The 23311-nt window shown below is 37.8% G+C and overlaps 2 protein-coding genes across 8 annotated transcripts in view; one reads left to right on the forward strand and one right to left on the reverse strand.

The window, feature by feature from the left end:
- SDCBP (syndecan binding protein) overlaps positions 1-8218 on the forward strand; it is a 30248-nt gene extending 22030 nt beyond the window's left edge. For 4 of the 7 annotated variants that reach the window (XM_032296152.1, XM_032296153.1, XM_032296154.1 and 1 more), the window contains exons 5-9: positions 1139-1300; positions 3084-3259; positions 4949-5120; positions 5887-5978; positions 7048-8218. In XM_032296152.1, the coding sequence (XP_032152043.1) occupies positions 1139-1300; positions 3084-3259; positions 4949-5120; positions 5887-5978; positions 7048-7102 (657 nt within the window). In that variant the 3' untranslated portion in view covers positions 7103-8218. Of the gene's footprint in view, positions 1-1138; positions 1301-3083; positions 3260-4948; positions 5121-5886; positions 5983-7047 lie in introns of those variants that run through there. The other 3 variants (XM_032296157.1, XM_032296158.1, XM_032296159.1) reach the window with 2 other exon arrangements.
- A 639-nt stretch (positions 8219-8857) lies between these two features.
- NSMAF (neutral sphingomyelinase activation associated factor) overlaps positions 8858-23311 on the reverse strand; it is a 72266-nt gene continuing 57812 nt past the window's right edge. The window contains 10 exon segments of the mRNA XM_032296151.1: positions 8858-9558; positions 11220-11329; positions 11467-11569; positions 12022-12172; positions 13189-13272; positions 15208-15331; positions 15765-15832; positions 16614-16681; positions 20544-20602; positions 21898-22006. Of these exon segments, the coding sequence (XP_032152042.1) occupies positions 9464-9558; positions 11220-11329; positions 11467-11569; positions 12022-12172; positions 13189-13272; positions 15208-15331; positions 15765-15832; positions 16614-16681; positions 20544-20602; positions 21898-22006 (971 nt within the window). The 3' untranslated portion in view covers positions 8858-9463.

Consider the following 23311-nt stretch of genomic DNA (forward strand, 5'->3'; position numbering starts at 1 on the left):
ACACACACACACACACACACACACACACATTGTGAAATGATTACCAGAGTCAAGGTTATTAACATATCTGTCACTTCACGTAGTTACTATTTCTTTTGGTGTGTGGTGAGAACACTTGGTACTCTCAGCAAATTTCAAGTATACAGTACAGTGTTATTAACTATAGCTACCATGCTGTACATTAGATCTCTAGAACATACTCATAACTGAAAGTTTGTACACTTTGACCAACATTTCCCTTATTCTTTGCCCTGCCCACCTCAGCCCCTGACGTGGACAGGGGAAAGAATGAGGGAAACTCTACTTGTGTGAGTTTGACTCTTTTCAGATTCCATATATAAGTGAGATCCAGACAATACTTGTCTTTCTGTGTCTGGTTTATTTCACTTGGCATAATATTCTCTAGGTTTATTCACGTTGTCCAAATGTCAAGATTTCCTTTTTTTGATGGCCTGATATTATTCCGTTTTCTTTTTGGTTGGGGAAAGGTTCCACTTAAAATAAGAAACCAGTTTTGGTCAGGAAAACTTGAAAAAATTAAAAACTTGAAGCATGGCCTGACACAGGTCCCTAATATAGGTATTCTGGGGCATTCTTGTTTATGCCTATGATTTGTTAATCCATAGATGGTTATTAGAGGGGAGAAGACATGATAGTTGACCGTCTTACTTGTGCCAGGTCCATACAACATGCACTTTTCATTTAGTCCTCTCAGTAACACTGAGGTAAGAAGGTTGCCCCCTTTTTGGAAATTCTGAAAGGTTAAGTAGATTTTCAAAGATCATGACATATAAAAGAACCCTCTGGAAAATGTGTTTCAAAGCCTGTGGCCTTTAAGTTCAAAGATAATACATTTGAGATGAAGGCAAGCCAATGTACCAGTGAAACAAATGTCAGTGAATTCAAAAGGTAACAGAGAATCGTTGAATCTCTTGGAGATGATATATGTGTGAATAAGTTAATGAAGAATTAGTGATAGAGCCAGTGCCATTTTCACAGACATAAAACTTTATCTGAAGGAAATTATTTGTGGATTCCTTTTTGGAAAGCCACAATTGAATATTTTCCAGTTAATTATCATTGTTTTTTTCAAGGAGAGTGCTTCTAAATATTGACACATTGTATATGGCTTTATCAGCAGTTGGTAGCAAGACCTTCCAGTATGAACTATATGGTGGCTCCTGTAACTGGTAATGATGTTGGAATTCGTAGAGCAGAAATTAAGCAAGGGATTCGTGAAGTCATTTTGTGTAAGGATCAAGATGGAAAAATTGGACTCAGGCTTAAATCAATAGATAATGTAAGTATTTTTAATACCTATATAAGTGATTAATGTTAAAATAATTTGAAATGGAAATGCTCTAACTATAATGGTGCATCTATAGTTGAGAATATTTTAAATATACAAATTTTGTTCAGTTGGGGATGTTCTGTTTTGCAGAGGCAGAGTTGGGACTTCTGACCACATTACTTTGAAAGATGTTTTTCTTTTCTGAGTACTCTAACTGGAATACAGTTCACTGGCCTACATATATTATAATGTAGTTTGTATAGAATTGTGGCAATTAAATAGAGCAGATGTGAACATTAAGAAAAAACTGACCAGTGAGAGTTGATGTCAACATGTGTGCATTTTTAAACCAAACAATCAGTATTTGTGAGATGGTTTTTGCTGTTATTTCCACCCTTCAAATTTGAATTTAATATGTCATTTTCTGAGTAAAAGTTTTTTTCTAACTAGGGCAGCTATTACTTGACTTTATGATTACTTTACCTCTCACTTTACCATACTGAAGATATGAAACTCTCAGGAACCATTTATAATTGTTAAGGACATGCTGAGTCTTTACCCCAATTCATAGTTTTAGCCATTACCTCACTGGATTCAGTCTTAGTCATACATCTCTAGCATAGTGCACTGCTGTAAATGGAGAAGGTTGATCTTGGCAGGAAGCCCCAAACACGCCTACCCACCGGGGGCTGAGGCTATTGATGGCCTTGTTCACTTATATCTTATTCAGAATACATCTGTGTGCTTGGTTGGGATGCTCTGACTTTGCTGCCCTTTCTGCCTTCCTCTGCAGGGAATACAGTATACTGCTGCCCCTTATGCCAGGATTGCTCTTGTGTTCTTTCTTCTGTCCTAAAGAGAAAAGATACTTTTCATAGACCCCTTGGCCCCACTGTAGGTAACACTTGGAGTGGATTTGTTCACTTGGCCAAGTGCGTTGGTTCATTTATGGGGCGCTGCCTAATTCTTGCTTATCACTCTACAATGTAACAGACGTGTGATAGAAATGTCTTACCTAGTTTAGGATTGTAGGAAGGGTCTAGCCTTGTAGATGCTCTTACATTCTAACTGTCTTATTCTTCTTTTATACTTATCTATTTATATTTTGTTCAATTTCTGATGGAGATTTTACATAAGTAAAAATATCCATGTAAGTGTAGTTACTGGTTAACAGTACTTAGTTCTCTATATTTATTTCATAGTGTGTTCTTTATAAGCCTGTGCATGTAGATTTAATATGCTCATCTTTTTAGGCTATCAAATAAACTTTAATCTTACCTAATTTTACACAATGTATGGGTAAAGGAACACTTCAGCTCGAAAGGTAGAATTATGACCTTAAACTGTCATTTATTAAGCTGTAAAAGAACTCACCAAACTTCCTAACATGTGACTTGCTGATTATGTACTGATAATTTGGTATTCTATCAGACTCATACATGCTTGCATTTATTAAAGTTGTCCTTTATTTTCCTTAGTTTTGTATTCCAAGTTGAAGGTGGAGGGGTTGTGGTTGGTCAGGCGGGTCATGATTTGGTATAGAAATTGCCATTGAAATCTTGCTTTTCTGCTTTCTTCTTTGGAGTTACTGCCTTGATAAATGTTTCGGTTTCTTTTGAGGTGATAACTTGATATATTATACTCATATAGTTTTTCCTTTTTTTTCTTTCTTTTGTCACCAAGGTAGATTTTTTTTTTAACATAAACAGTTGTTTACTAATTTTCCAGCATTTTAGAACCATACCGTAATACGGTAGTGGTAAATGACAAAAGTTATTTTCTTATTATCTAGGGTATATTTGTTCAGCTAGTCCAGGCTAATTCTCCAGCCTCATTGGTTGGTCTGAGATTTGGGGACCAAGTACTCCAGATCAATGGTGAAAACTGTGCAGGGTGGAGCTCTGATAAAGCGCACAAGGTGCTCAAACAGGCTTTTGGAGAGAAGATTACCATGACCATTCGTGACAGGTAAGCTGTTACTAAACAGTTCAAATTAAACTTCAAGATTAGTTTTCCATTTTGGGGGGCTTTCAGAGTCTGTGAATATATTATTTAGTTGCAGAAAATGATCAAATGTTATTAACGAGCCTTATAGTCTTGCAGTTGTGTGGTGCAGATTTGTCTTACATAGTTTGTTTTTAAAGCATTCTGATATGATACCTTATTTCAGAGTTTATAGGACAAATCTCTCTAGAAAATAAAAAAATATATGTTGGAGAAGTAACTTGAGTAGCAAGGCATCTCTGTGCTCACTTTCCAACTTACTGCTTAAGATACATCCAGCCTAGGGTGTTCACATACAGTGCTGGTCCCTCATTGTGAGGGTCAGAGCCCATGCAAACTTCCAAGTAGTGTGGGAGTTCTGAAAGCCATATCAAAACTTTTGGGTAGTTATGAACTAGTAGTTTTCAAGAACATGGAATATTTTGTTTAGCAGCTCATTCATTTAGAACTTAAACAGCACATGAAATAGGGCCCTCTATTTATTTTCTTGTCTACTCTGTACCTAATTAAGGGTGGATCTATATCACATCGTTATAGTAAGCTTTTGAGTTTTTGTTCCTTCTCAGTGAAACTTCTGTTTTCTGTGTTTCCAGTTTCTCATACAGTTTAGGTATATTTAGTAAATGTTTCAGATGAATGTCCTTTTTACTTTATATCTAAAGCAGAGTTCAAAGAGTAAGTTGTACTAACAGAATTTGATAATATAAACAAGTTTATCATAAAACCCTTATGAGAACATGGTAACAGAGTTTATAGAGAATCAAGCAAATATAACTGGTGTAACAGCTCTAGAAGGACAGTTGGATGCCTTTTAGTAACAGCTGCATGCCTTCCTTTCCAAAGGGGCTTGAGGAACGTAAGTCTTATTGCTAGCTCTAGTTCTTCTTTTCAAATAGAGCAATGTATAAAATTTTCGAAATCAAGATGTGAGAAATATTTTAAAAGTTTTAAATAAAAGAAATAGTCCCTAAAAATGATTTGGCTCCAGAAAATACCAAAAGTTAATAAAAAACAAAAATTATTTTTACCACTGTGATTTAGTTAAGTGCATATCATTCTTAATGCTGTAAAGTCTAATTATAAAGAAAAAGCGGCCGGGCGCGGTGGCTCACACCTGTAATCCCAGCACTTTGGGAGGCCGACACGGGCGGATCACAAGGTCAAGAGATCGAGACCATGGTGAAACCCTGTCTCTACCAAAAAAATACAAAAATTAGCTGGACATGGTGGCACGTGCCTGTGGTCCCAGCTACTCGGGAGGCTGAGGCAGGAGAATTGCTTGATCCCAGGAGGCGGAGGCTGCAGTGAGCCAAGATCGCGCCACTGCACTCCAGCTTGGTGCCTGGTGACAGAGCAAGACTCTGTCTCAGAAAAAAAAAAAAAAATCATAAAATCATATAAAGCAGTTGTCTTTGATACTTAAAAAAGGAAATGTTGATTAGTAAGTCAGTCAAACCATAATAAATAAACTTTAAAAAAACCTTTTATGCAAAGATGTTCTTGTGAATGTATAAAATCAGAGCCATAACTTGCTCTTATTAGAAACAGTGTTTATTATAAAGGTATTCAATATGGCAACATTTATGGAATATGAAATCCATTAAAAGGTTTACTTTAGAATTAAGTTTTTAATTGAACCCATTATGTTTGTAGGCCCTTTGAACGGACGATTACCATGCATAAGGATAGCACTGGACATGTTGGTTTTATCTTTAAAAATGGAAAAATAACATCGATAGTGAAAGATAGCTCTGCAGCCAGAAATGGTCTTCTCACAGAACATAACATCTGTGAAATCAATGGACAGAATGTCATTGGATTGAAGGTAAGGAACAGACTTTATGGCTTGTTCTGCTGCAATTTTAGAAAATGTCAGTCTGTTGATTATATTTAGATGGTGCTATTTTTGTATTGATTTAGGTGGGAGATGGGGAATGTGGGGTCTGAGCTCTTGCTCTGCCCAATCACCAAAGGTATTTGGGCCATCATCTGGAACTACAGTTCCTATAACAAGAGGGCTGGAATAAATGATCTCAGAAGTACCTCACGCTAGAATTCTGTGGAAATATGGCCAACAAAGATTTTTATGCCATTCTAAATGAATGGCTGCTCAACATTTCTCAACCCAGGAATATAAGGAAATGAATAATAGTTTTGGTTCATATTAGTATCTTGTTTATATAGTTTTTCCCCTCCACAAATTCCTAAATAAGTCTGTCTTAAGGTCAAAAGGTTTTAAGTATGACCTCCTCATTTCATAGACTTTGGTTTAGAATATAGAGTTAACTAAGAGGAGATGGTAGTATTGTAAATGGGGAAAATTATTTAATATTCAGAAGTGACAAGGTTTTTTTAGCTAAAATATTCAACTCAGTTTACTTAAGCAATTTGGTTACTAGCTGTGAAATAGTGTACAAATAAACTGGGTAAGAAACACTAGAAAAAATTAGAAATACAGGATTTTAGAGATATTAACAAAATGTAACAGGACATATATTTCAGATATTTTGTATTTCTTTACTAAGACAGCATAGTTTTGTACTTATTAAATAACGCCTCTGTGGAATTAATTTTGAATATGTTTTTATCAGGACTCTCAAATTGCAGACATACTGTCAACATCTGGGACTGTAGTTACTATTACAATCATGCCTGCTTTTATCTTTGAACATATTATTAAGCGGTAAGTAGATAATTTCTCAACTTAATGCATATGGTCATGTGACTTAATATAAGCACCATATACTTTTAATTCTCAGCCCTGTGGTTCTTTTACCTAAGGAATGGATACTGGTGTTTATCTAGAAATTTGAAGTAAATTATTTGAATCAAAGGGGTTGGTAAGGATGAGCTCTTACAACTTCCCAAATGTGAATAAAATTCACATATACTTGCTCAGTTTTGATATTGCCTAGTAGAAAAAAGGTATCCCAGGAGAAGTGGGCACACTTTCAGCTTTCAATTTGCAATACAATTGACTGCAGTTGTACTGCCTACCACTCCTCTGCTCAATATAAATCTAGCTATGGTGGTTTGTAATGGAGAATTCTTGCTGTTGGAATGCTAGAAAAAAGTTTCCCTTCTCTCCAGAATCTCAGGAGGCAGATAGACATGTGTGTTGATGCTATCTGTGCCCAGGAACTGAGGATTAGAATGCCAAGTGATCAGAACTGAAAAGAGGCAACAAGGGTTACTTCTATAGAGCTTTTCAGATCCTAGCATCTACCATAACTGTTTTTGTCAAGCCAGTTTGGAATACTTTTCAGAAGCTCTATCATGCATGTGAAAATGAGATTTAAAAGATTCATAAACATAACCATTGTAATGAAATTTTTGTGTCAGCTTCTGGATAGAATGCACTTAGCTATTCTTGGAAGGGGTAAAAAGGAGTTATTGTCGTGACTAATTGTTCTAGGGTTCTGTTAAATAAATCACTGATGGATCCCTCTACCCCAATTAATCACAGCCTTGTCATTTTCTCTGTTTTTTAAAAATCATCAAGTTTAATGTACAGTAATTCATTTGTATCGTAACTTCTCTAGCCAAATACAGATAGCCTCTCCCACTGAGTATCTGTCAACAGCTAGATTACCAGAGATGCTTCTAGACTCATTTAAAAGATCTTTCCCTTCTCTCCATTCACCTTTGATGCCAACAGGTGCTAAATTGGAATTGGGAATTTTCTTGGATTAACATAGCATTTTTGAAACAAAACATAACCTTGGTATATAATAAAAGTACCTCTCTCGTAGGATGGCACCAAGCATTATGAAAAGCCTAATGGACCACACCATTCCTGAGGTTTAAATTCACAGCACCATGGAAATGTAGCTGAACGTCTCCAGTTTCCTTCTTTGGCAACTTCTGTATATGCACATGAAGCTTTCCCGGAGCCAGCGAGCATATGCTGCATGAGGACCTTTCTATCTTACATTATGGCTGGGAATCTTACTATTTCATCTGATACCTTGTTCAGATTTCAAAATAGTTGTAGCCTTATCCTGGTTTTACAGATGTGAAACTTTCAAGAGATTTACTGACTTTCCTAGAATAGTTTCTCTACTGGAAACCTGATGCTTTTATAAGCCATTGTGATTAGGATGACTGATACAGGCTTAGCTTTGTGAAAACCAGTCACCTTTCTCCTAGGTCAGCGAGTAGTGCTGTTCATATTACTTTAGTTCTATAGCATATTTGTGTTTTTAACATGCTACCATAGTACATTTAGAATGATTGCCTTTGATTTTTTAAAAAAATTCTGTTTGTGGGTGTGTAAAATGCCAATTAAGAACACTGGTTTCATTCCATGTAAGCATTAAACAGTGTATGTAGGTTGCAAGAGATTGTGATGATTGTTTTTAAATTTTAACTACCTTCACTTAATATGCTTGAACTGTCGCCTTAACTATGTTAAGCATCTAGACTAAAAGCCAAAATATAATTATTGCTGCCTTTCTAAAACCCAAAATGTAGTTCTCTATTAACCTGAAATGTACACTAGCCCAGAACAGTTTAATGGTACTTACTGAGCTATAGCATAGCTGCTTAGTTGTTTTTGAGATTTTTTAGTCAATGAGTAATGGAAATTTCTTTCTTCTAAAAGTTGCCAGTACCACTTTGTGAGAAGCAAATAGCTATATATTTAATGTAAAAATTATTACACTAAACAGGATAAACTTTTGATTCCCCTTTTGTTTTTTTGTGTATTAAGTGGTATAATACTTAATTTTGGCATTTGACTCTTAAGATGTAACCTAGCTAGTTCAGGATGGTCTTAGAGTATTTTTCTGGTAATTTGTTCCATTTCGTGACTTCTCCTTACAAACAAAATGATAGTGACACTTTATCCTGATTTTTTGCTTCTTTTTGGTTTATGTCTATTCTAATTAAATATGTATACATAAACTTACATTTTAGTCTGTCTGTTATTGCATCATTTGCTTTCACCAAACTTATGCATGACGTAGAAGATAGGCATGTGAGATTCACTATCAGCTATGGGAGACAGTTATCTATCAGAACAAGCTGACGTACAGGTGCCCTAAGAATAGCTCTCAGTGCTGAGAAACTGAGTGTCAGGAAAATTGCTTCCAGCTGGGAACCCCAGATTACCAGGTCTGAGAGAGCTGGTTCACACCTGCCGTGCAGCAGGAACTCATTGAGGCTACTGATTGTCCCTGACAACACCTGACACCAGGTAATAACACTTGCAACTGACTTTGATAATTCTATCAGTGTGGTCTGACTTAAGTTTTTTTCTCCTCTGTCATACTACCTGCAAGATATAACAGTGTTTTAAAGAGTATAGAAAAAAATTAAGTCACATAATTACCATGGTTCAGAGGTTGAATATAAAAGAAAGTCTGCTGCTGCTGTACAGCTTACCTTGTTTGAAACTTAGAAGAGAAAACCAAAATATTTGATTATCTACCTTGAGTCTGAAGATAATTTCAAAAGTAATGGAATTACATTCGTATCATTAAACATGGTTTTCTAGAATTATGAATACTTGCGGTCTTCAAAACTACTAGTGTTATGTTACTTAAATAAAATGAAAACAGCTTTCTTTAGAGAAAAATATTTTTAATGTAGAAAAGATGGATAGCTATAATGAAATACAAACTGTTCCTATACACAGTAAACTTACTGTTATAAGAACTGCTAATCCTTCTCCAGGTTCTTAGAATCTGGGTACAGCAATATAGAAAGTAACCACTCTGAAAACACACACCCAAAACCCGATGGGTGGCAATTGTGATAGACTAGGAAGACAAAACAGGGAGCCTCAGAAGTAGCAGAGAGTACTGCACATTTTCTTGGAAAATTCTTAATTCTTCAGTGCTTTCTGACACGTTTCCCCAGCCAATTTATCTCTTAGCTACTCTGCTACTCAGTCCTGTCTTCTGACAGTCATCATACTGGGATGATCATCTGCCTTTCAATGTAATGTTTTTTTCCCTAACACTGCCACATTTTATCTGCCTTAAGAAAATGGCAACTAATGGCTTTCAGTGAAGTCACCATGATTTTGAAAGTTTAAAACCACACATTTTCCATGTGATAAAACTTCTAATTACTATCATTGCACATTCACCAGTCCGTTTAAAAGTTTGGTTTAAAAATGCATTAAATAGAGTTCAATTTAATATTCAGGAGAGGAAAAGGCACTTAATACTGTAATTTCCAGAAAATAATTTGTCTGTCTTCCCCTCCTGTGATGATACTGCTACACTGTTCATTCATCCATATACATGTCACAGCACCTGACAGAAAAAGACATTTTGGTTAGGTAGGAAGTTGACCAGGAGCACCCAAAGATGAACTTTACTCTGACACTTAACGCTTGCTTTGCTATTCGTTTACTAAAGAAGTGAAGTAAGTTCTGTTTTTCTTGTCTCCTTTCTGTAACAAAACTCTTGAATAAAAATAATTGCTTGGTACAAAGATCTTGTGAGGAATAAGAAACCATTTAAGTGTAAATCTAAAGCTAAAACAATTTGGAATTACAGATAAAGAACAGAATGCAAATAAATACCTTGGCAAAATAAGTATAATACAGGTATAACATGACAAAAGTTAGGAGACGGATGTGGAAAAAAAAGGTAGGAATTGGTTTAAGGTTATTGGTTTATTTCCTTTTCCACTGGAAGGGGTCAAATGACATTCAAGTTACTAAGTTAAGAACAAAAGTCATAAAGAATTTCATTTTTTTGAAACAGTGTCTCACTCTTACCCAGGCTAGAGTACAGTGACCTGATCAAGCTCACTGCAGCCTCCATATCCTGGGCTCAAGCTATTCTCCCACCTTAGCCCTTTAAATAGATGGGACCACAGCCATGTGCCACCACACTCACCTCATATTTTTTATTTTTAGTAGAGCTGAGGTTTCACTGTGTTGTCCAGGCTGGTGGTCTCAAATTGTTGACCTCAAGCAATGTTCCCACCTTAATACTGATATTATAGGCATGAGCCACTGAGCCTGGCCCAGAATTTTTAAGATACACATTTAAGGGGCCGGGCGCGGTGGCTCAAGCCTGTAATCCCAGCACTTTGGGAGGCCGAGGCAGGTGGATCACGAGGTCAAGAGATCGAGACCATCCTGGTCAACATGGTGAAACCCCGTCTCTACTAAAAATACAAAAAAAATTAGCTGGGCATCGTGGCACGTGCCTGTAATCCTAGCTACTCGGGAGGCTGAGGCAGGAGAATTGCCTGAACCCAGGAGGCGGAGGTTGCGGTGAGCCGAGATCGCGCCATTGCACTCCAGTCTGGGTAACAAGAGCGAAACTCCGATTCTCAAAAAAAAAAAAAAAAAAAAAAAACAAAAAAAAACCAAGTCCTTCAAATGATGAGAAAGAAAGCAAAAAGTTGTAAGCAAACAATCTAATGAACCTCCAAGAAATATTACTAAATGAAAAAGATGTGCAGAACAGTTTAGTATACTCTGCATAAATAATTTTATACACATATACCCTCTTATTCACAGGACACACATTGGTAAAGTACTGTAAGGAGGACTGGGAGACAGAAGTCAGCAGTAGAAAGAAACCTTAATTTTCATTGTAATTCTTTAATTTTGTATTGTTTCTGGGTTTCTTTCTTGCTTGCTTTTTTTTAACCTAACAATTTAAGATCATACTATTATCTTTAAAAACATTATAGCTTTATGATGGTTTTTAATTGTCCATATGAAAGTTAAAGACTTCCTTTTTGGAGTCCAATGCCTGTTAACATAAATCTAAATCCTGAGTAACCTAAGAGATGCAGATCACCTGGCCAATCAAGATGCTCAAGGGACATGTGGACAGTATGGAAAGACCATGGGTGTTTTCTGCCCAAAAAGACCATGTTCCCTGATGGAAAAGGCAGGCTTGAGTTCATTATCTTGAGAACAAAGATCAAGACAACTGCAGTAGCTGCTTACCTGTGTGGCCCTGTATTCTCTCACTGATTTTTGCTCCAAGGAGATCCCAAATGAGCAGTTCACCAGACTGACTTCCAGATAAAACGGAATTTCCATCCCAGACAAAGCACCTGCAAGAATGATTTAGAAATAGCTCTTCCTTCATCATGAAGGAAGGACTATGTTAAACTGGCCAACGTAAGCCCAAATGAAGCGATCATGAACGTGTTTGTAAATGTCTTCACCCCCCGTAACTGACAAACTGTACCTCTGGGGCTGATCTGATGTCATAGAGGAGATGAGCATTCCTGTCTGCACATCGATGACATTAAGACAGCCATCTGCTCCTGTGCTGAGGACATGGCGACTATCTGCAATACAAGGTGGGACTCATATATGAGTGACGTTTCAGAATATGGTTTAGATTATTCTGGATTTTATTTCTGAGTCCAGTGGCCTAAACTCCACATTCATTTTCTTCAAAATCCTTGTACTTAAGCAATGACTATCCTCTCCTTGAAATGGTTCCAGCGCTTTCCAAGACAGGGATGAGATGACCCTTTCATTATGAGTTCATTTTTACCTTATAAATTAATTTCTCTAATGAGTTGAAGAATTAAAAATAACCCATCTTGCTTTTCTATCTGATACAAATGCCACAAGTATACTGTATCCTGGCATAAAGCAGCGTTAGCTATACGCAAAACCTCTTTTATCAGCAAACTGTTTTTCTTTGTAATTTTTTTTTTCAAAATTAACAATATTTTTATTTCAGAATTCCAATTTACCTGATATAATTTGTTTTAAAAAGGATAATATCTACCTGGGCTAAAAGCAGTGTCACATACAATCCCTGAATGGCATGGAATCTGGTGCATTAAGGTGGCTGTTGTGAGGTCCCAAATATTCACTGTGCCTTCTTTGGTGCCGGAAACTAACAGTGTGCTTGCAGCATTTAAACTGATTGTATCTACCTAAGGAAGAAAACACATTGATACATATTCCATTTAGATTTATGGTCATTAGCTATGTTTCTCTAGTCTGATTCAAATATGTAGCCATCATGATATAAATTAAACTCTGTTGTACAGTGTGCTGGTTTTGCTAATGCAGATGTATTTCAACATCATCCTACTGAATAATAACATTTAAAAATGAAATTAAATTCTTTATAAGCTAGTGAAAACAAGAAGAAATGAAAACGAAGTATGGCTAGGGTAAATGTAATGCTGTTTTAAAATAGCTTAAAACTGACAGTCTCAGAAAGATAACTCTATGAATAATAAATTATAGTGAGGAGCCAGACTGCCTGGAGCACAGCCAGTCCATGATTATTTGAGGGATTTGTGGGAGTGGGGGAATCTCTCGAGGCTATCATCATGAATTACATACTAAATATTTCTCAAACTCAGCTAAGCTGAAGACCATGGAAATTAGGCATCAGTTCAAAACCTTACAGAAAAGGCAGTACTGTCAAGTACAGCATATGCAGCAGTGTGACCCGGAGAAAACAGCAAGTGAGAACTGAGTGCCTGCTGGCTCTGCCAACAGGCTGCATGCACTTGGCCAACCCAGACAGCTGGTCACTGTCCTCCACTGTTGGATGGGTATCGCCTGGACAGATGGTCCCCTTCCACCTTTTGGGTCAGAAAACATGAAAAATCATAGGCCCTGTCTCGTTACCCCAGAGAGTTTCAGGATAACCAAATATTCAACATCCTACTTAGAAACTACTATTCTGGAACTCTAGTTAGATGGTAGCTAATTCTCAGGGAAATGTACAAAGACGTAAATTGAAGGAGGAGGAAAAAAGTAAAACTAGATTTGGAAACTTAAAGAGTCAACACAAAGAAAAGAACTCAGATTTAGCCTATAATCTTCCATTAGCCAAATAATACAAAGCAAAACATCAATAAAACCAAGAACCTTCTTCCAGCCCAAACCCCAGACTTTTAAGGTCAGTTTTCTGCAGTTTGTTGCTGGTACTCACACTGACATCATGTTCCAGTTCAGCCAGTAGGTCAAAGTGGTGTCTTTTGGTGCCTGGCATCTCTGCAGGAACACCAGACCATACCTAGGATGGAACATGTTGCAGAAGGTATTTTGAAACATTTAACATAAAGTCATTCCAGTGTATTCAATAAGAACTCCACTGCTCAATTTCCATTCAACAGTCTTGCCAATAAAGTTAAGCGGTACAGTGCTCCAGCTCCTCCTCTCTATGCCTGCACTTTTTCCTACCAGCACGAGCTTTCTTGCAGCCCCTTGATTGTACCTGTGTTTCCTTCGGCTGCACTTGCTGCTGTAATCATGTGACTTTAGTATGTGAACTAAGGAAATATGAGTGCAGAAGTGTTACGGTATTTTGAGAACACTATTAATGTTTTGAGAAGATCAAAAAGGATGTTACCCCCAAAATAACTAAAATTAGGTACAGGCAAATAAACTTATCTAAAAGAATGGAAAAAAATTTCCTGATAAACTGGAGGAATTCTAACAATTTTACGTTCTTGCTTTCTTTTACACCAACACAAAATAGAAACTGAAAATAATGAAAGCTGGTGTGGCGTATGTAAGATTCCAAAGAAAAGACTGAATGTAGTCCTACATTGAAAGAATGGTGGCCGGGTGTGGTAGCTCACATCTGTAATCCCACCACTTTGGGAAGCCGAGGTGGGCAGATCACCTGAGGTCAGGAGTTTGAAACCAGCCTGGCCAACATGGTGAAACCCCGTCTCTACTAAAAATACAAAAATTAGACGGGCATGGTGGCAGGCACCTGTAATCCCAGCTACTCGGGAGGTGGAGGCAGGAGAATCACTTGAACCTAGGAGGGGAGGTTGCAGTGAGCTGAGATCACACCACTGCACTCCAGCCTGAGCGACAGAACTAGACTCTATCTCAAAAAAAAAAAAAAAAAGAAAAAAGAAAAATAAAAGAATGGAGAACGAATATGCATTCCGATGCTTTACATTTAAATAAAATGTGTCTTTTAATGATTCCTCACTTTAACTTGACATTTTCCAATTAACTATAATCAACTAATAGTTCTGATCATGGCGGATGAAAGGGGCTGCTACTATACATTTCTTTTTAATTCTGCTATTGAATGAATGCTAGACCATTCACCCCACAATGGAATATATAGTACAGAAATAATGATAAACTTCCTGTTATATTAAGAAGTGGCTATAATTGCCGGGCGCGGTGGCTCACGCCTGTAATCCCAGCACTGTGGGAGGCCGAGGCGGGTGGATCACGAGGTCAAGAGATCGAGACCATCCTGGTCAACACAGTGAAACCCCGTCTCTACTAAAAATACAAAACATTAGCTGGGCATGGTGGCGTGTGCCTGTAATCCCAGCTACTCAGGAGGCTGAGGCAGGAGAATTGCCTGAACCCAGGAGGCGGAGGTTGCGGTGAGCCGAGATCGCCCTATTGCACTCCAGCCTGGGTAACAAGAGCGAAACTCCGTCTCAAAAAAAAAAAAAAAAAGAAGAAGTGGCTATAATTCTCACCACTGCACTTCAGCCCCAGCTTAGGTGACAGAGCAAAACCCCGCCTCTTTAAAAAAAAAAAAAAAAAAAAAAGCGGGGGGAAGTTTTTTAATAAAAAAAAGTACATATCACAAAATGCACATATCACAAAGTATGTGATATGTAAGGATACTGAATGTTATTGCCTGTGTTTAAAATATATATATTATATAAATAAAATATATAATATATAACATATTTTACATATATTATAATATTTTAGATATATATAAATGATATATGTAATATAAATAAAAATATATAAATATATATATATATATATATTTTAAACACGGGCAATAACATTCAATATCCTTAAGTATCACATACTTTGTGAAAAAGACTGAAGTGACTGAACATGTTAACAGGAAACTGAGTGGCTTATCATATCTGTATGTACAAACATTTTAAGCTAAAAATCATATATATGCCATATAGCATACCAAGTTACAAAATGTTAATTATATATAAACCTTCACTGTAGAGTCCCAGGATGCAGAATATAGCCTGTTGTCATGCCAACAGATCTTACTAACAGCATCATCATGTCCCATTAATGTGTCCTGGCGTCTTCCAAATGCTATGGAATAAAAATAGCTAAAAGATAATGAGAAGTATTAAAACAGTAGTCTAGCTTAATTTTAAGACTCTTAAACACAGATTAAAGAAACATTAATGCTGTTTAATTCTATACTTACTAAGGCTCGCTAGAATTACAAATTGCTTATTCTCAAATTACTAAACAAAATATTCTAAATTTAAATTTAAAATTAGAAATTTCCATGTCTGGCTCATCTGTGTTTTTACCTCAATTTAAAACTTAGAGAAAAACAGATGCCAATGGGAGAAATTATTCGATCCAAGTAATTGTATTCAAATCCAACCACACTGTCCCCATCTCTAGTATTTGTTTCCTTTAGAAAGCAGTACAGTATCCTAGCAGGGAAAGCTTCTGGCTTTTCACACATCACGTCCAGAGAGGCAGCTATTCCGCATGTGGAACCACAGAGCGGGGTACACAGATACATACACATTATTATCCCATGAAGAACTTATGACAGTGGCATCTCCTGGTAAAAGTAAACATGATGATAAAGCCTGAAATACAAATGATTTGACATTAACAATCTATAATAATTAGTAAGTCTGTAACATAGTAAAACTATCTTATAAGTTCTCCCAAAAATTAATCCTCAAATTCTCTTTATGGTGGCTCTCCTATTTACCCAGATTTTCTCAACTGGCTAATTCTAGGCATAGCGTTTCTTCCCAAACGCAGAAAGAAATGTCCAAGTGTGTCAAGGGTATCACAACCTAGCCTGATGACTCTCTGGGGTCCCCTGGGCTGGAAGAAGCCCTTTCACACTTTGGAGTAAATCTCCAGGGGAGGGCAGGCTGGGGATGATTTTCGAGAAAGAAAATGCCCCCCGCTGGACTATAGTCTTATGTGAGTCAGAAAACCTTCCAAAATTCCTTAGGGAATTTCCAGATCTTTTGCATGATTTATATTAAAAATAAAATGTCTTATTTCAGAAGAATTGGTTTTGTCATATTCAGTATCCTACCAACTCAGAGATGCATAAATTATTTAAGTAGCACATAACATTTAGTCTGACAGCTAAAAAAAGGAAAGTCTTATTAAGTAGAATTCTGCTGGGTAGCTCTCCAAGTATTTTAAGCTAAAAATGAAATCACAACAGTATAAGAAAGTGGCAATCTGAAAAAAAATTAAAATTAGAAGTAATCTAAGATATCTGGTGGATTTACCACACAGGAATAAACTCAATTGTTTTGGGAGAAATAAAGTATCATTGTATGTGTGTGTATGAAACAAACTACTACATGGATTTCTATCATAATACTAATGAAATGAACTCACCATATTTGAAAATGATATACTTCTTTGTAGCATTTTTGATTCTTTAGAAAACATCTTCAAGGTGGAATCTAGTTTAATAATGAGAAGTACACATATAAGAAAGATTTCCTGGCTGGGGATAGTGGCTCACACCTGTAATCCCAGCACTTTGGGAGGCTGAGGTGGGTGGATTGCTTGAGCTCAGGAGTTTGAGACCAGCCTGAGCAACACAGCAAAACCCCGTCTCTACTAAAATACAAAAAAATTAGATGGGTTGGACGGCATGTGCCTGTAATCCCAGCTACTTGGGAGGCTGAGGCAGGAGAATTGTTAGAACCCGGGAGATAGAGTTTCCAGTGAGCCAAGATCAGGCCACTGCCCTCCAGCTTGGGCAACAGAGCGAGACTCCATCTCTAAAAAGAAAGATTTCCTAACCATTACAGATGTCAAAGAACAGCTGCCCTTCTTGTTTCTGGTGGCCAACAGTATACTTTATACTCCAAAGTATAATCTTGTGGAAAAACCAAATGTAAACATGGCTAGATGATCTGTGGCCAAATCCAACATTAAGATTCTATGACCTGTACTCCGTGACAAAGGAATCAATTTAAAAACCCAGCACAGACATGGTAGGTATACTCCTGACATTTCAGTATGACTATATGCAGAAACTTCATAGCTGATAAATGCAGAAAGTTACAGGGAGGGGAAATAGCAATTTTAATAGTAATATAGAAACAGTAATTTTAATACTAAATAAGATGAAAATATCTTGGCAATGTTTACTTTAAACAAACTACCCAATTATAGTGTGATACCCTTACACTGAACGTTATAGAAGGGGACCACTGACTTTCTAAATAATAAAGTAGAAATTAAAAATCCAAGCATTTAATTTTCTTGTGTAACAGAAATCTTAAATTGTGTGTGTGTGTGTGTGTGTGTGTGTGTGTGTGTGTGTGTGTGAGAGAGAGAGTGTCACTCTGTTGCACAGGCTGGAGTGCAGTGACGTGATCTTGGCTCACTGCAAATTCCACCTCCTGAATTCAAGCAATCCTTGTGCCTCAGCCTCCCGAGTAGCTAGAATTTATGGCATGCATACCACACCTGGCTAATTTCTGTATTTTTAGCAGAGACTGGGTTTCGCAATGTTGTCCAGGTTGGTCTCGAACTTCTGGCCTCAAGTGATCCCAAAATGCTGGGATTACAGGTGTGAGCAATTGCACCCAGCCTCAAAACAACTTCTTAAAAACCAAGAGTCACAAATTACAAGGCTCTAATGTGCTTCAAACATCCTATATTTGAGATATGTAACAATCTATTTCCTAACATATAAAACATGTCAGAATGAACTTTAAATAATTTCTTCTGCACAGTATAATTTACTAATTCAACCCAATTTTTGCAACCCCAACACACAGAATTCCTGACAATTTATAAACATGAGCCTCAATAAAACACTCTTCAGCATTAATTTGAAAACGAAAACAGAAGAATGGACACAGTATCATTTGAACTTTTCCCTGAGCAGTATAATTAGATCTGATAGTCTTCCCAACATTGCTTTTGATTCTCTTAGCCAGTTCTGAGCATTCACCACAAATTCTGTTTAAGATGATTAATTTGGGGCATCCTACAAAAAGAAACATAAACCAGTTGGGTGTATAAAGATGTTTTTCTCTCCTTGATGTCTACTGGTTAGGATTTGGTGCTCTCACTGCAGCAGCCTGGGTTCATTTCTCAGGGAACCAAAAAAATTTAAAAAGAAAATAATAAAAGAAAAAAAAGATGTTTTTCTTAAAATCACAGGTCCCCTGTACTAGAGGTGATCATGTTAAAGACTACAGTAAAAGCTAAGCTCGTAAGTGGCGGGTTCTGTGCATACCCACATACCTAAACACACTGTGTACTAAAGGAAGATATGTAACTTTGGGGTGACCATCAGGATACACATAAATCAGTAACATTAATTATGAAAATTTAAATGGGAGAAGAAACTAACAGAAAAAAACAAAAGCTTCTGACTTTATTTTTAAACTTTTGTAGCCAGGAGCAGTGGTTCATGCCTGTAATCCTAGCATTTTGGGAGGCTGAAATGGGTGGATCACCTGAGGTTAGGAGTTCAAGATCAACCTGATCAACATGGTGAAACCTCATCTCTACAAAAAATACGAAAACTAGCCAGGCATGAAGGTGGGTGCCTGTAATCCCAGCTACTTGGGAGGGTGAGTTGGGAGAACTGCTTGAACCTGGGAGGCAGAGGTTGCAGTGAGCTGAGATCAGAGCATTGCACTGCAGCCTGGGCGACACAGCAAGACTGTCTTAAAAACAAACAAACAAACAAACAAAACCTCTCTCTCCTTTATTGGTAAAATCCACAGAGAAGTGACATAATACTTAATAAGCCTCGGAGGTTTGAAGCCACAACGCTCATAAAATTCATGGTTCACAAGGTCATACAAGTACAATGGGCTGAGGGATTTAACAAACTATGCCAGACAAATCACACTAAGAACATGGGTTTTGCTTAAAGATAAAGCATTTTGTCTGAGGCTATAATGTTGGCAAGCTCTATAAGTAGAAATTCTGGCAAAATACAGATTGCTTCCTTCTATCAGAGAATTGCCCTGGTGACCCTGGTGTGGCCCAGTTTGGGAACTGCACATGAACTTCATTTTGGTCTACTGTGTAGAATCACTTCTATTCTTTGTGGAATACTCTTTTGTATACAATCCAATACAGTATTTGAAAAACAAAAGAATGAAATGCTACAGATCATAAACAATGATAACAGAATATGAGAGTAGTAATCCTGATTTTCCTAGAAGTGTTTAGTTGGAGAGTATGTTGTCTTAATGAATAAAAAATAAAATTTCCTATGATAAAGACTAAAGAGCGAATAGCCTTACTTTAAAAAGTTACAAACTGTCAGAACGAATTGTCTTCTAATGGAAGCAGGAAGCAAAGACACTACCCCTTCACCTCTGCATCTTCTAGAGCGCCAACACAGTTCTCAACATGACGAGGCCAAGACATACTTTAATCAATAATGCATAATGCGGCCGGGCGCGGTGGCTCACGCCTGTAATCCCAGCACTTTGGGAGGCCGAGGCGGGTGGATCACGAGGTGAAGAGATCGAGACCATCCTGGCCAACGTGGTGAAACCCCGTCTCTACTAAAAATGCAAAAAATTAGCCGGACGTGGTGGCGCGTGCCTGTAATCCCATCTACTTGGGAGGCTAAAGCAGGAGAATCGCTTGAACCCAGGAGGCGGAGGTTGCGGTGAGCCAAGAATGCGCCATTGCATTCCAGCCTGGGCAACAAGAGCAAAACTCTGTCTTAAAAAATAAATAAATAAATACATAATGCAAACTACCAAGGAGAGAACAATGGTGTATATGGTAAGGGATGCTTTCTGCTTTATAGCTATAAGTCATATCAATGACATACTGCAAGGGTTTTTATAATTTTGATAATGTATAAGCATATTAAATAATATATGAATTTGACATTGCACTAAATCCTACAGCAAATAGCCTGAAGTATAGACTGAATGACAAAACTGAAAACCGTAACAGCAAATCTGCCTCTCTGTGTGCCGACAGGCATGCACCAATTTCTGACACAGCACTTGCTACTCATGGCCAACCCCAGCAAGTGGACACGGCGCCCTGTCATGGCAGGCAGGAAGGGCCCGACCAAGCAAGTGTGTGGAAAGGAGGCTGTTTCTGTCCTATACCCTCAACTCTGGGAAACCTTATTAGCAACAGAAAGATGTTCGTTATTATTTTTGGCAAATTACAAGGAAACTCTATGTAATACACCACAAAGAAACTGCTCTAAGTTGATTTTATGTGGAGGCAGCACATGTAAATGCAGTCCTTGACCACGAGCTAAAGACTCACATTCTAGGATTCCAGTTAGGCCACCTCTCAGAGAGGAACACTGACCTTGGGATGTTGTGAAGACTGAGGATCCATTGCGAGAGACCGTGATCCCTGTAACTGCCCTGCTCAAAAACAAAGTTTAACAAATTACTGCTCATTACGTGTTAGGACACCCTCTTTGTTTCATGTCCTTGATTTAATTTTATCAAGTTTCCTTAATTTTTTTCTTCACAGCATGTCTGCCGGATCTGTCCCAGCATAAACCTGCCATTACCAAATCACCGCTTGGCACCTTCCAATGTTCTGGCAACACCTGTGGCTAGAAAACAGCCCCACTCTTTGCTTCCCTATGTGCCATATGCAATGCTTCATGTACTCCTGACAATTTCTGGCAACTGGAAAACTCTTTTCCTTCTAATCCCCCTCATTTGACCATCACCAAAATAACAAACTCTTCTTCACAGCCTCTTCACTTGCTCGTTACTGAACCTCATTTACTCAGTGACTGTTCAATGATGAGAAAATTGGTTACAACCTGTCCTCTTAAAGGATCGTTTGTTCTTCACTACCTTGGATTACAAAGTCCCTTCCTATGTGCCATTTAGAGGAATTGAGAAGAAACAGCCATTGTCATCATGAATCAGCCAGAACTCCTTGTTTCTCTTCAGGAGGCTGGACTGTGATGTGAAGCCATCCAACTAATGCAGGGCATCGGGCCCAGTTCTCCCCATGACCAATATGCCAGAGGGGCTGTCTGTGGTCATGGAACGGGGTGGGGGCCTAGTGTCTGGGCCTGGGTTTCCTCTCTGTAGCAGGATGAATAGGCTAGGTCAGTGGTTCTCAAGCCCTTCTACCAGAGAACACGACAATCCTTAATGACAGAGGGCAGAGAACACACATATCGCATCTGGCTCCAACAGCAAGCCCAATTTCTTACAAGTATAGTTATTGTTATAGTTATTTTTTTAATATTCATATAAACTTTGCAATGTTCTCTCTCTCTCTCTGAGAGAGATAATTTTTTTAAGGTGCCTTTTCTCCTACATTATGTATAAATTCAACACCTGTGGAGTATACAGCACACTTCTCCCATCAAAGATTCAAGGAGCTGTGTACTCCAATTTGAGAGGCACAAAACTGGCTCCTCTCTGCAGACCACATCTTGTACTGTGAAACCACAGACTGCGGAAATGACAGCAAGCTAGCCACCACAAATCATTTTGTGCCAAACTTTCCCTGACTACATCCACCTCAGGTGGAGATTGCTATAAACATTTTGGAGAGATCTTTTAAAAATCAAGACAACATTGAAAGGGAATTTTCCTTCTGACTCAACTTAAAACAGTTCAATCCCATGCCACGATCCTAACTTTTGCGAGGTCTATCAGCTGCTGAGAAGAAGCAGAGATATGCTTACTCTTTGTGGATTTTATATTGCTCATGTAACTGCAGTTTGGTGATGTTATTCCAGGCCAGTGTTTTGCTTTCTTCAGTCAAGTCTTCAAAAGACTCTTCACCTGGAGAGACTACATTAAATTTTTGCTAAGTCGACTAAGTTACTAACAGACTACAGCATCAGATTCACAATATTTTCTATTAAAATCAAGCAACTAAGAAATGAAACACCCTATCACAATATAACTTCTTTGAAATCTACCTGTTAGATGGTTCCATGTTAGTCAAGGAAAAAATTGTATATAGAAAGATTAAAAGTATCTTTGAATAATACTGGAGTCTTTTTATACTTTTATCAGTGTTTGCAAAGTTTTCACTTGGCCGCTAACTTATGAATTTCAGGAAATACAAGACTGAGTCATCATTTCCTTGTCAACATTCTTTCAAAAACCTGACAGTTGCCCAAGAATGCTGCAGTTTTGTTTTGGTTAGAGGCGGGGAAAGCAGAGATGAAATCAATTACTGCAGGAGCTTCTGGCAGAAGTTATCCTTTTACTTCTGCTTTAAGAAGGGCTGAAACAATTAACCTCTTAAAGCAATCACATGCTAGTGGTTATGGCCTGGTGACTAAGCAGAGCACAGTTTGGAAAGGCATCACAAGATAATCCTGTGATCTTTATGACTTAACCCTCTAGAGCATTCTCTCTTAAAGAAGTTACCCCTGGGTCACATAACTCCAGGAAGCTATTTCTCCATGCTTGAGAGACTGCTCAGCTCTCTAATAAGTGTATGCCTAATAAGTCTGGATGTGCTTGGAGCAGAGGAGGATAGGAGATAAAAAGTGATTTTGCTCTCAAGGCTCCGCAGACTGTCAGCCTTCTTCTGGAAGCTTGTAGGTTTGAAGTTGTCTTATGTAAAAGGTAAAACGTGGGTAACTGAAAAAGGTGAGTATTCTTTACCACCTTTCCAAATATTAGATGTGAGAATTGGGTCAAGTTTATTTTAGTGCCAACCACATGCCCAGTGCAGAACAGATACCCTGTAAACGTTTGTTAAATGTTAAATAAGAAAGTGAAATCCAATGAAGAAAAGAGAGCACTTTGAATTCAAGATCTGTATATGGGTATGGAAGAGCATAATTAGGGCCAGAGAAAGTCACTTCTCAGAGACAGCAGGGCTGACAGTGACTGGGAAGAAGACTGGATGGCCAGGACTGTAAGCATGAAAAGGCAAACAGCCAAGGATCAAACACCAGCTCAAAAACCACAGAAGAGAAACAGAACTACCTCAAAACATGTATGTCCAAGTTTCACTTATATTCAGAAAATAAAAGTGATTTGATTTCCCTTATAGTCTATAGCTGAAAACAAACAACATCAGCAAAAACAGGTATTTGTTTTCAGGGGAACTGCAATAAGGCAGGAGAACACAATCAT

Source organism: Sapajus apella, unplaced genomic scaffold (assembly GCF_009761245.1).
Source record: "Sapajus apella isolate SASKATOON/1434 unplaced genomic scaffold, GSC_monkey_1.0 scaffold35, whole genome shotgun sequence".
Lineage (NCBI taxonomy): Eukaryota > Metazoa > Chordata > Mammalia > Primates > Cebidae > Sapajus > Sapajus apella.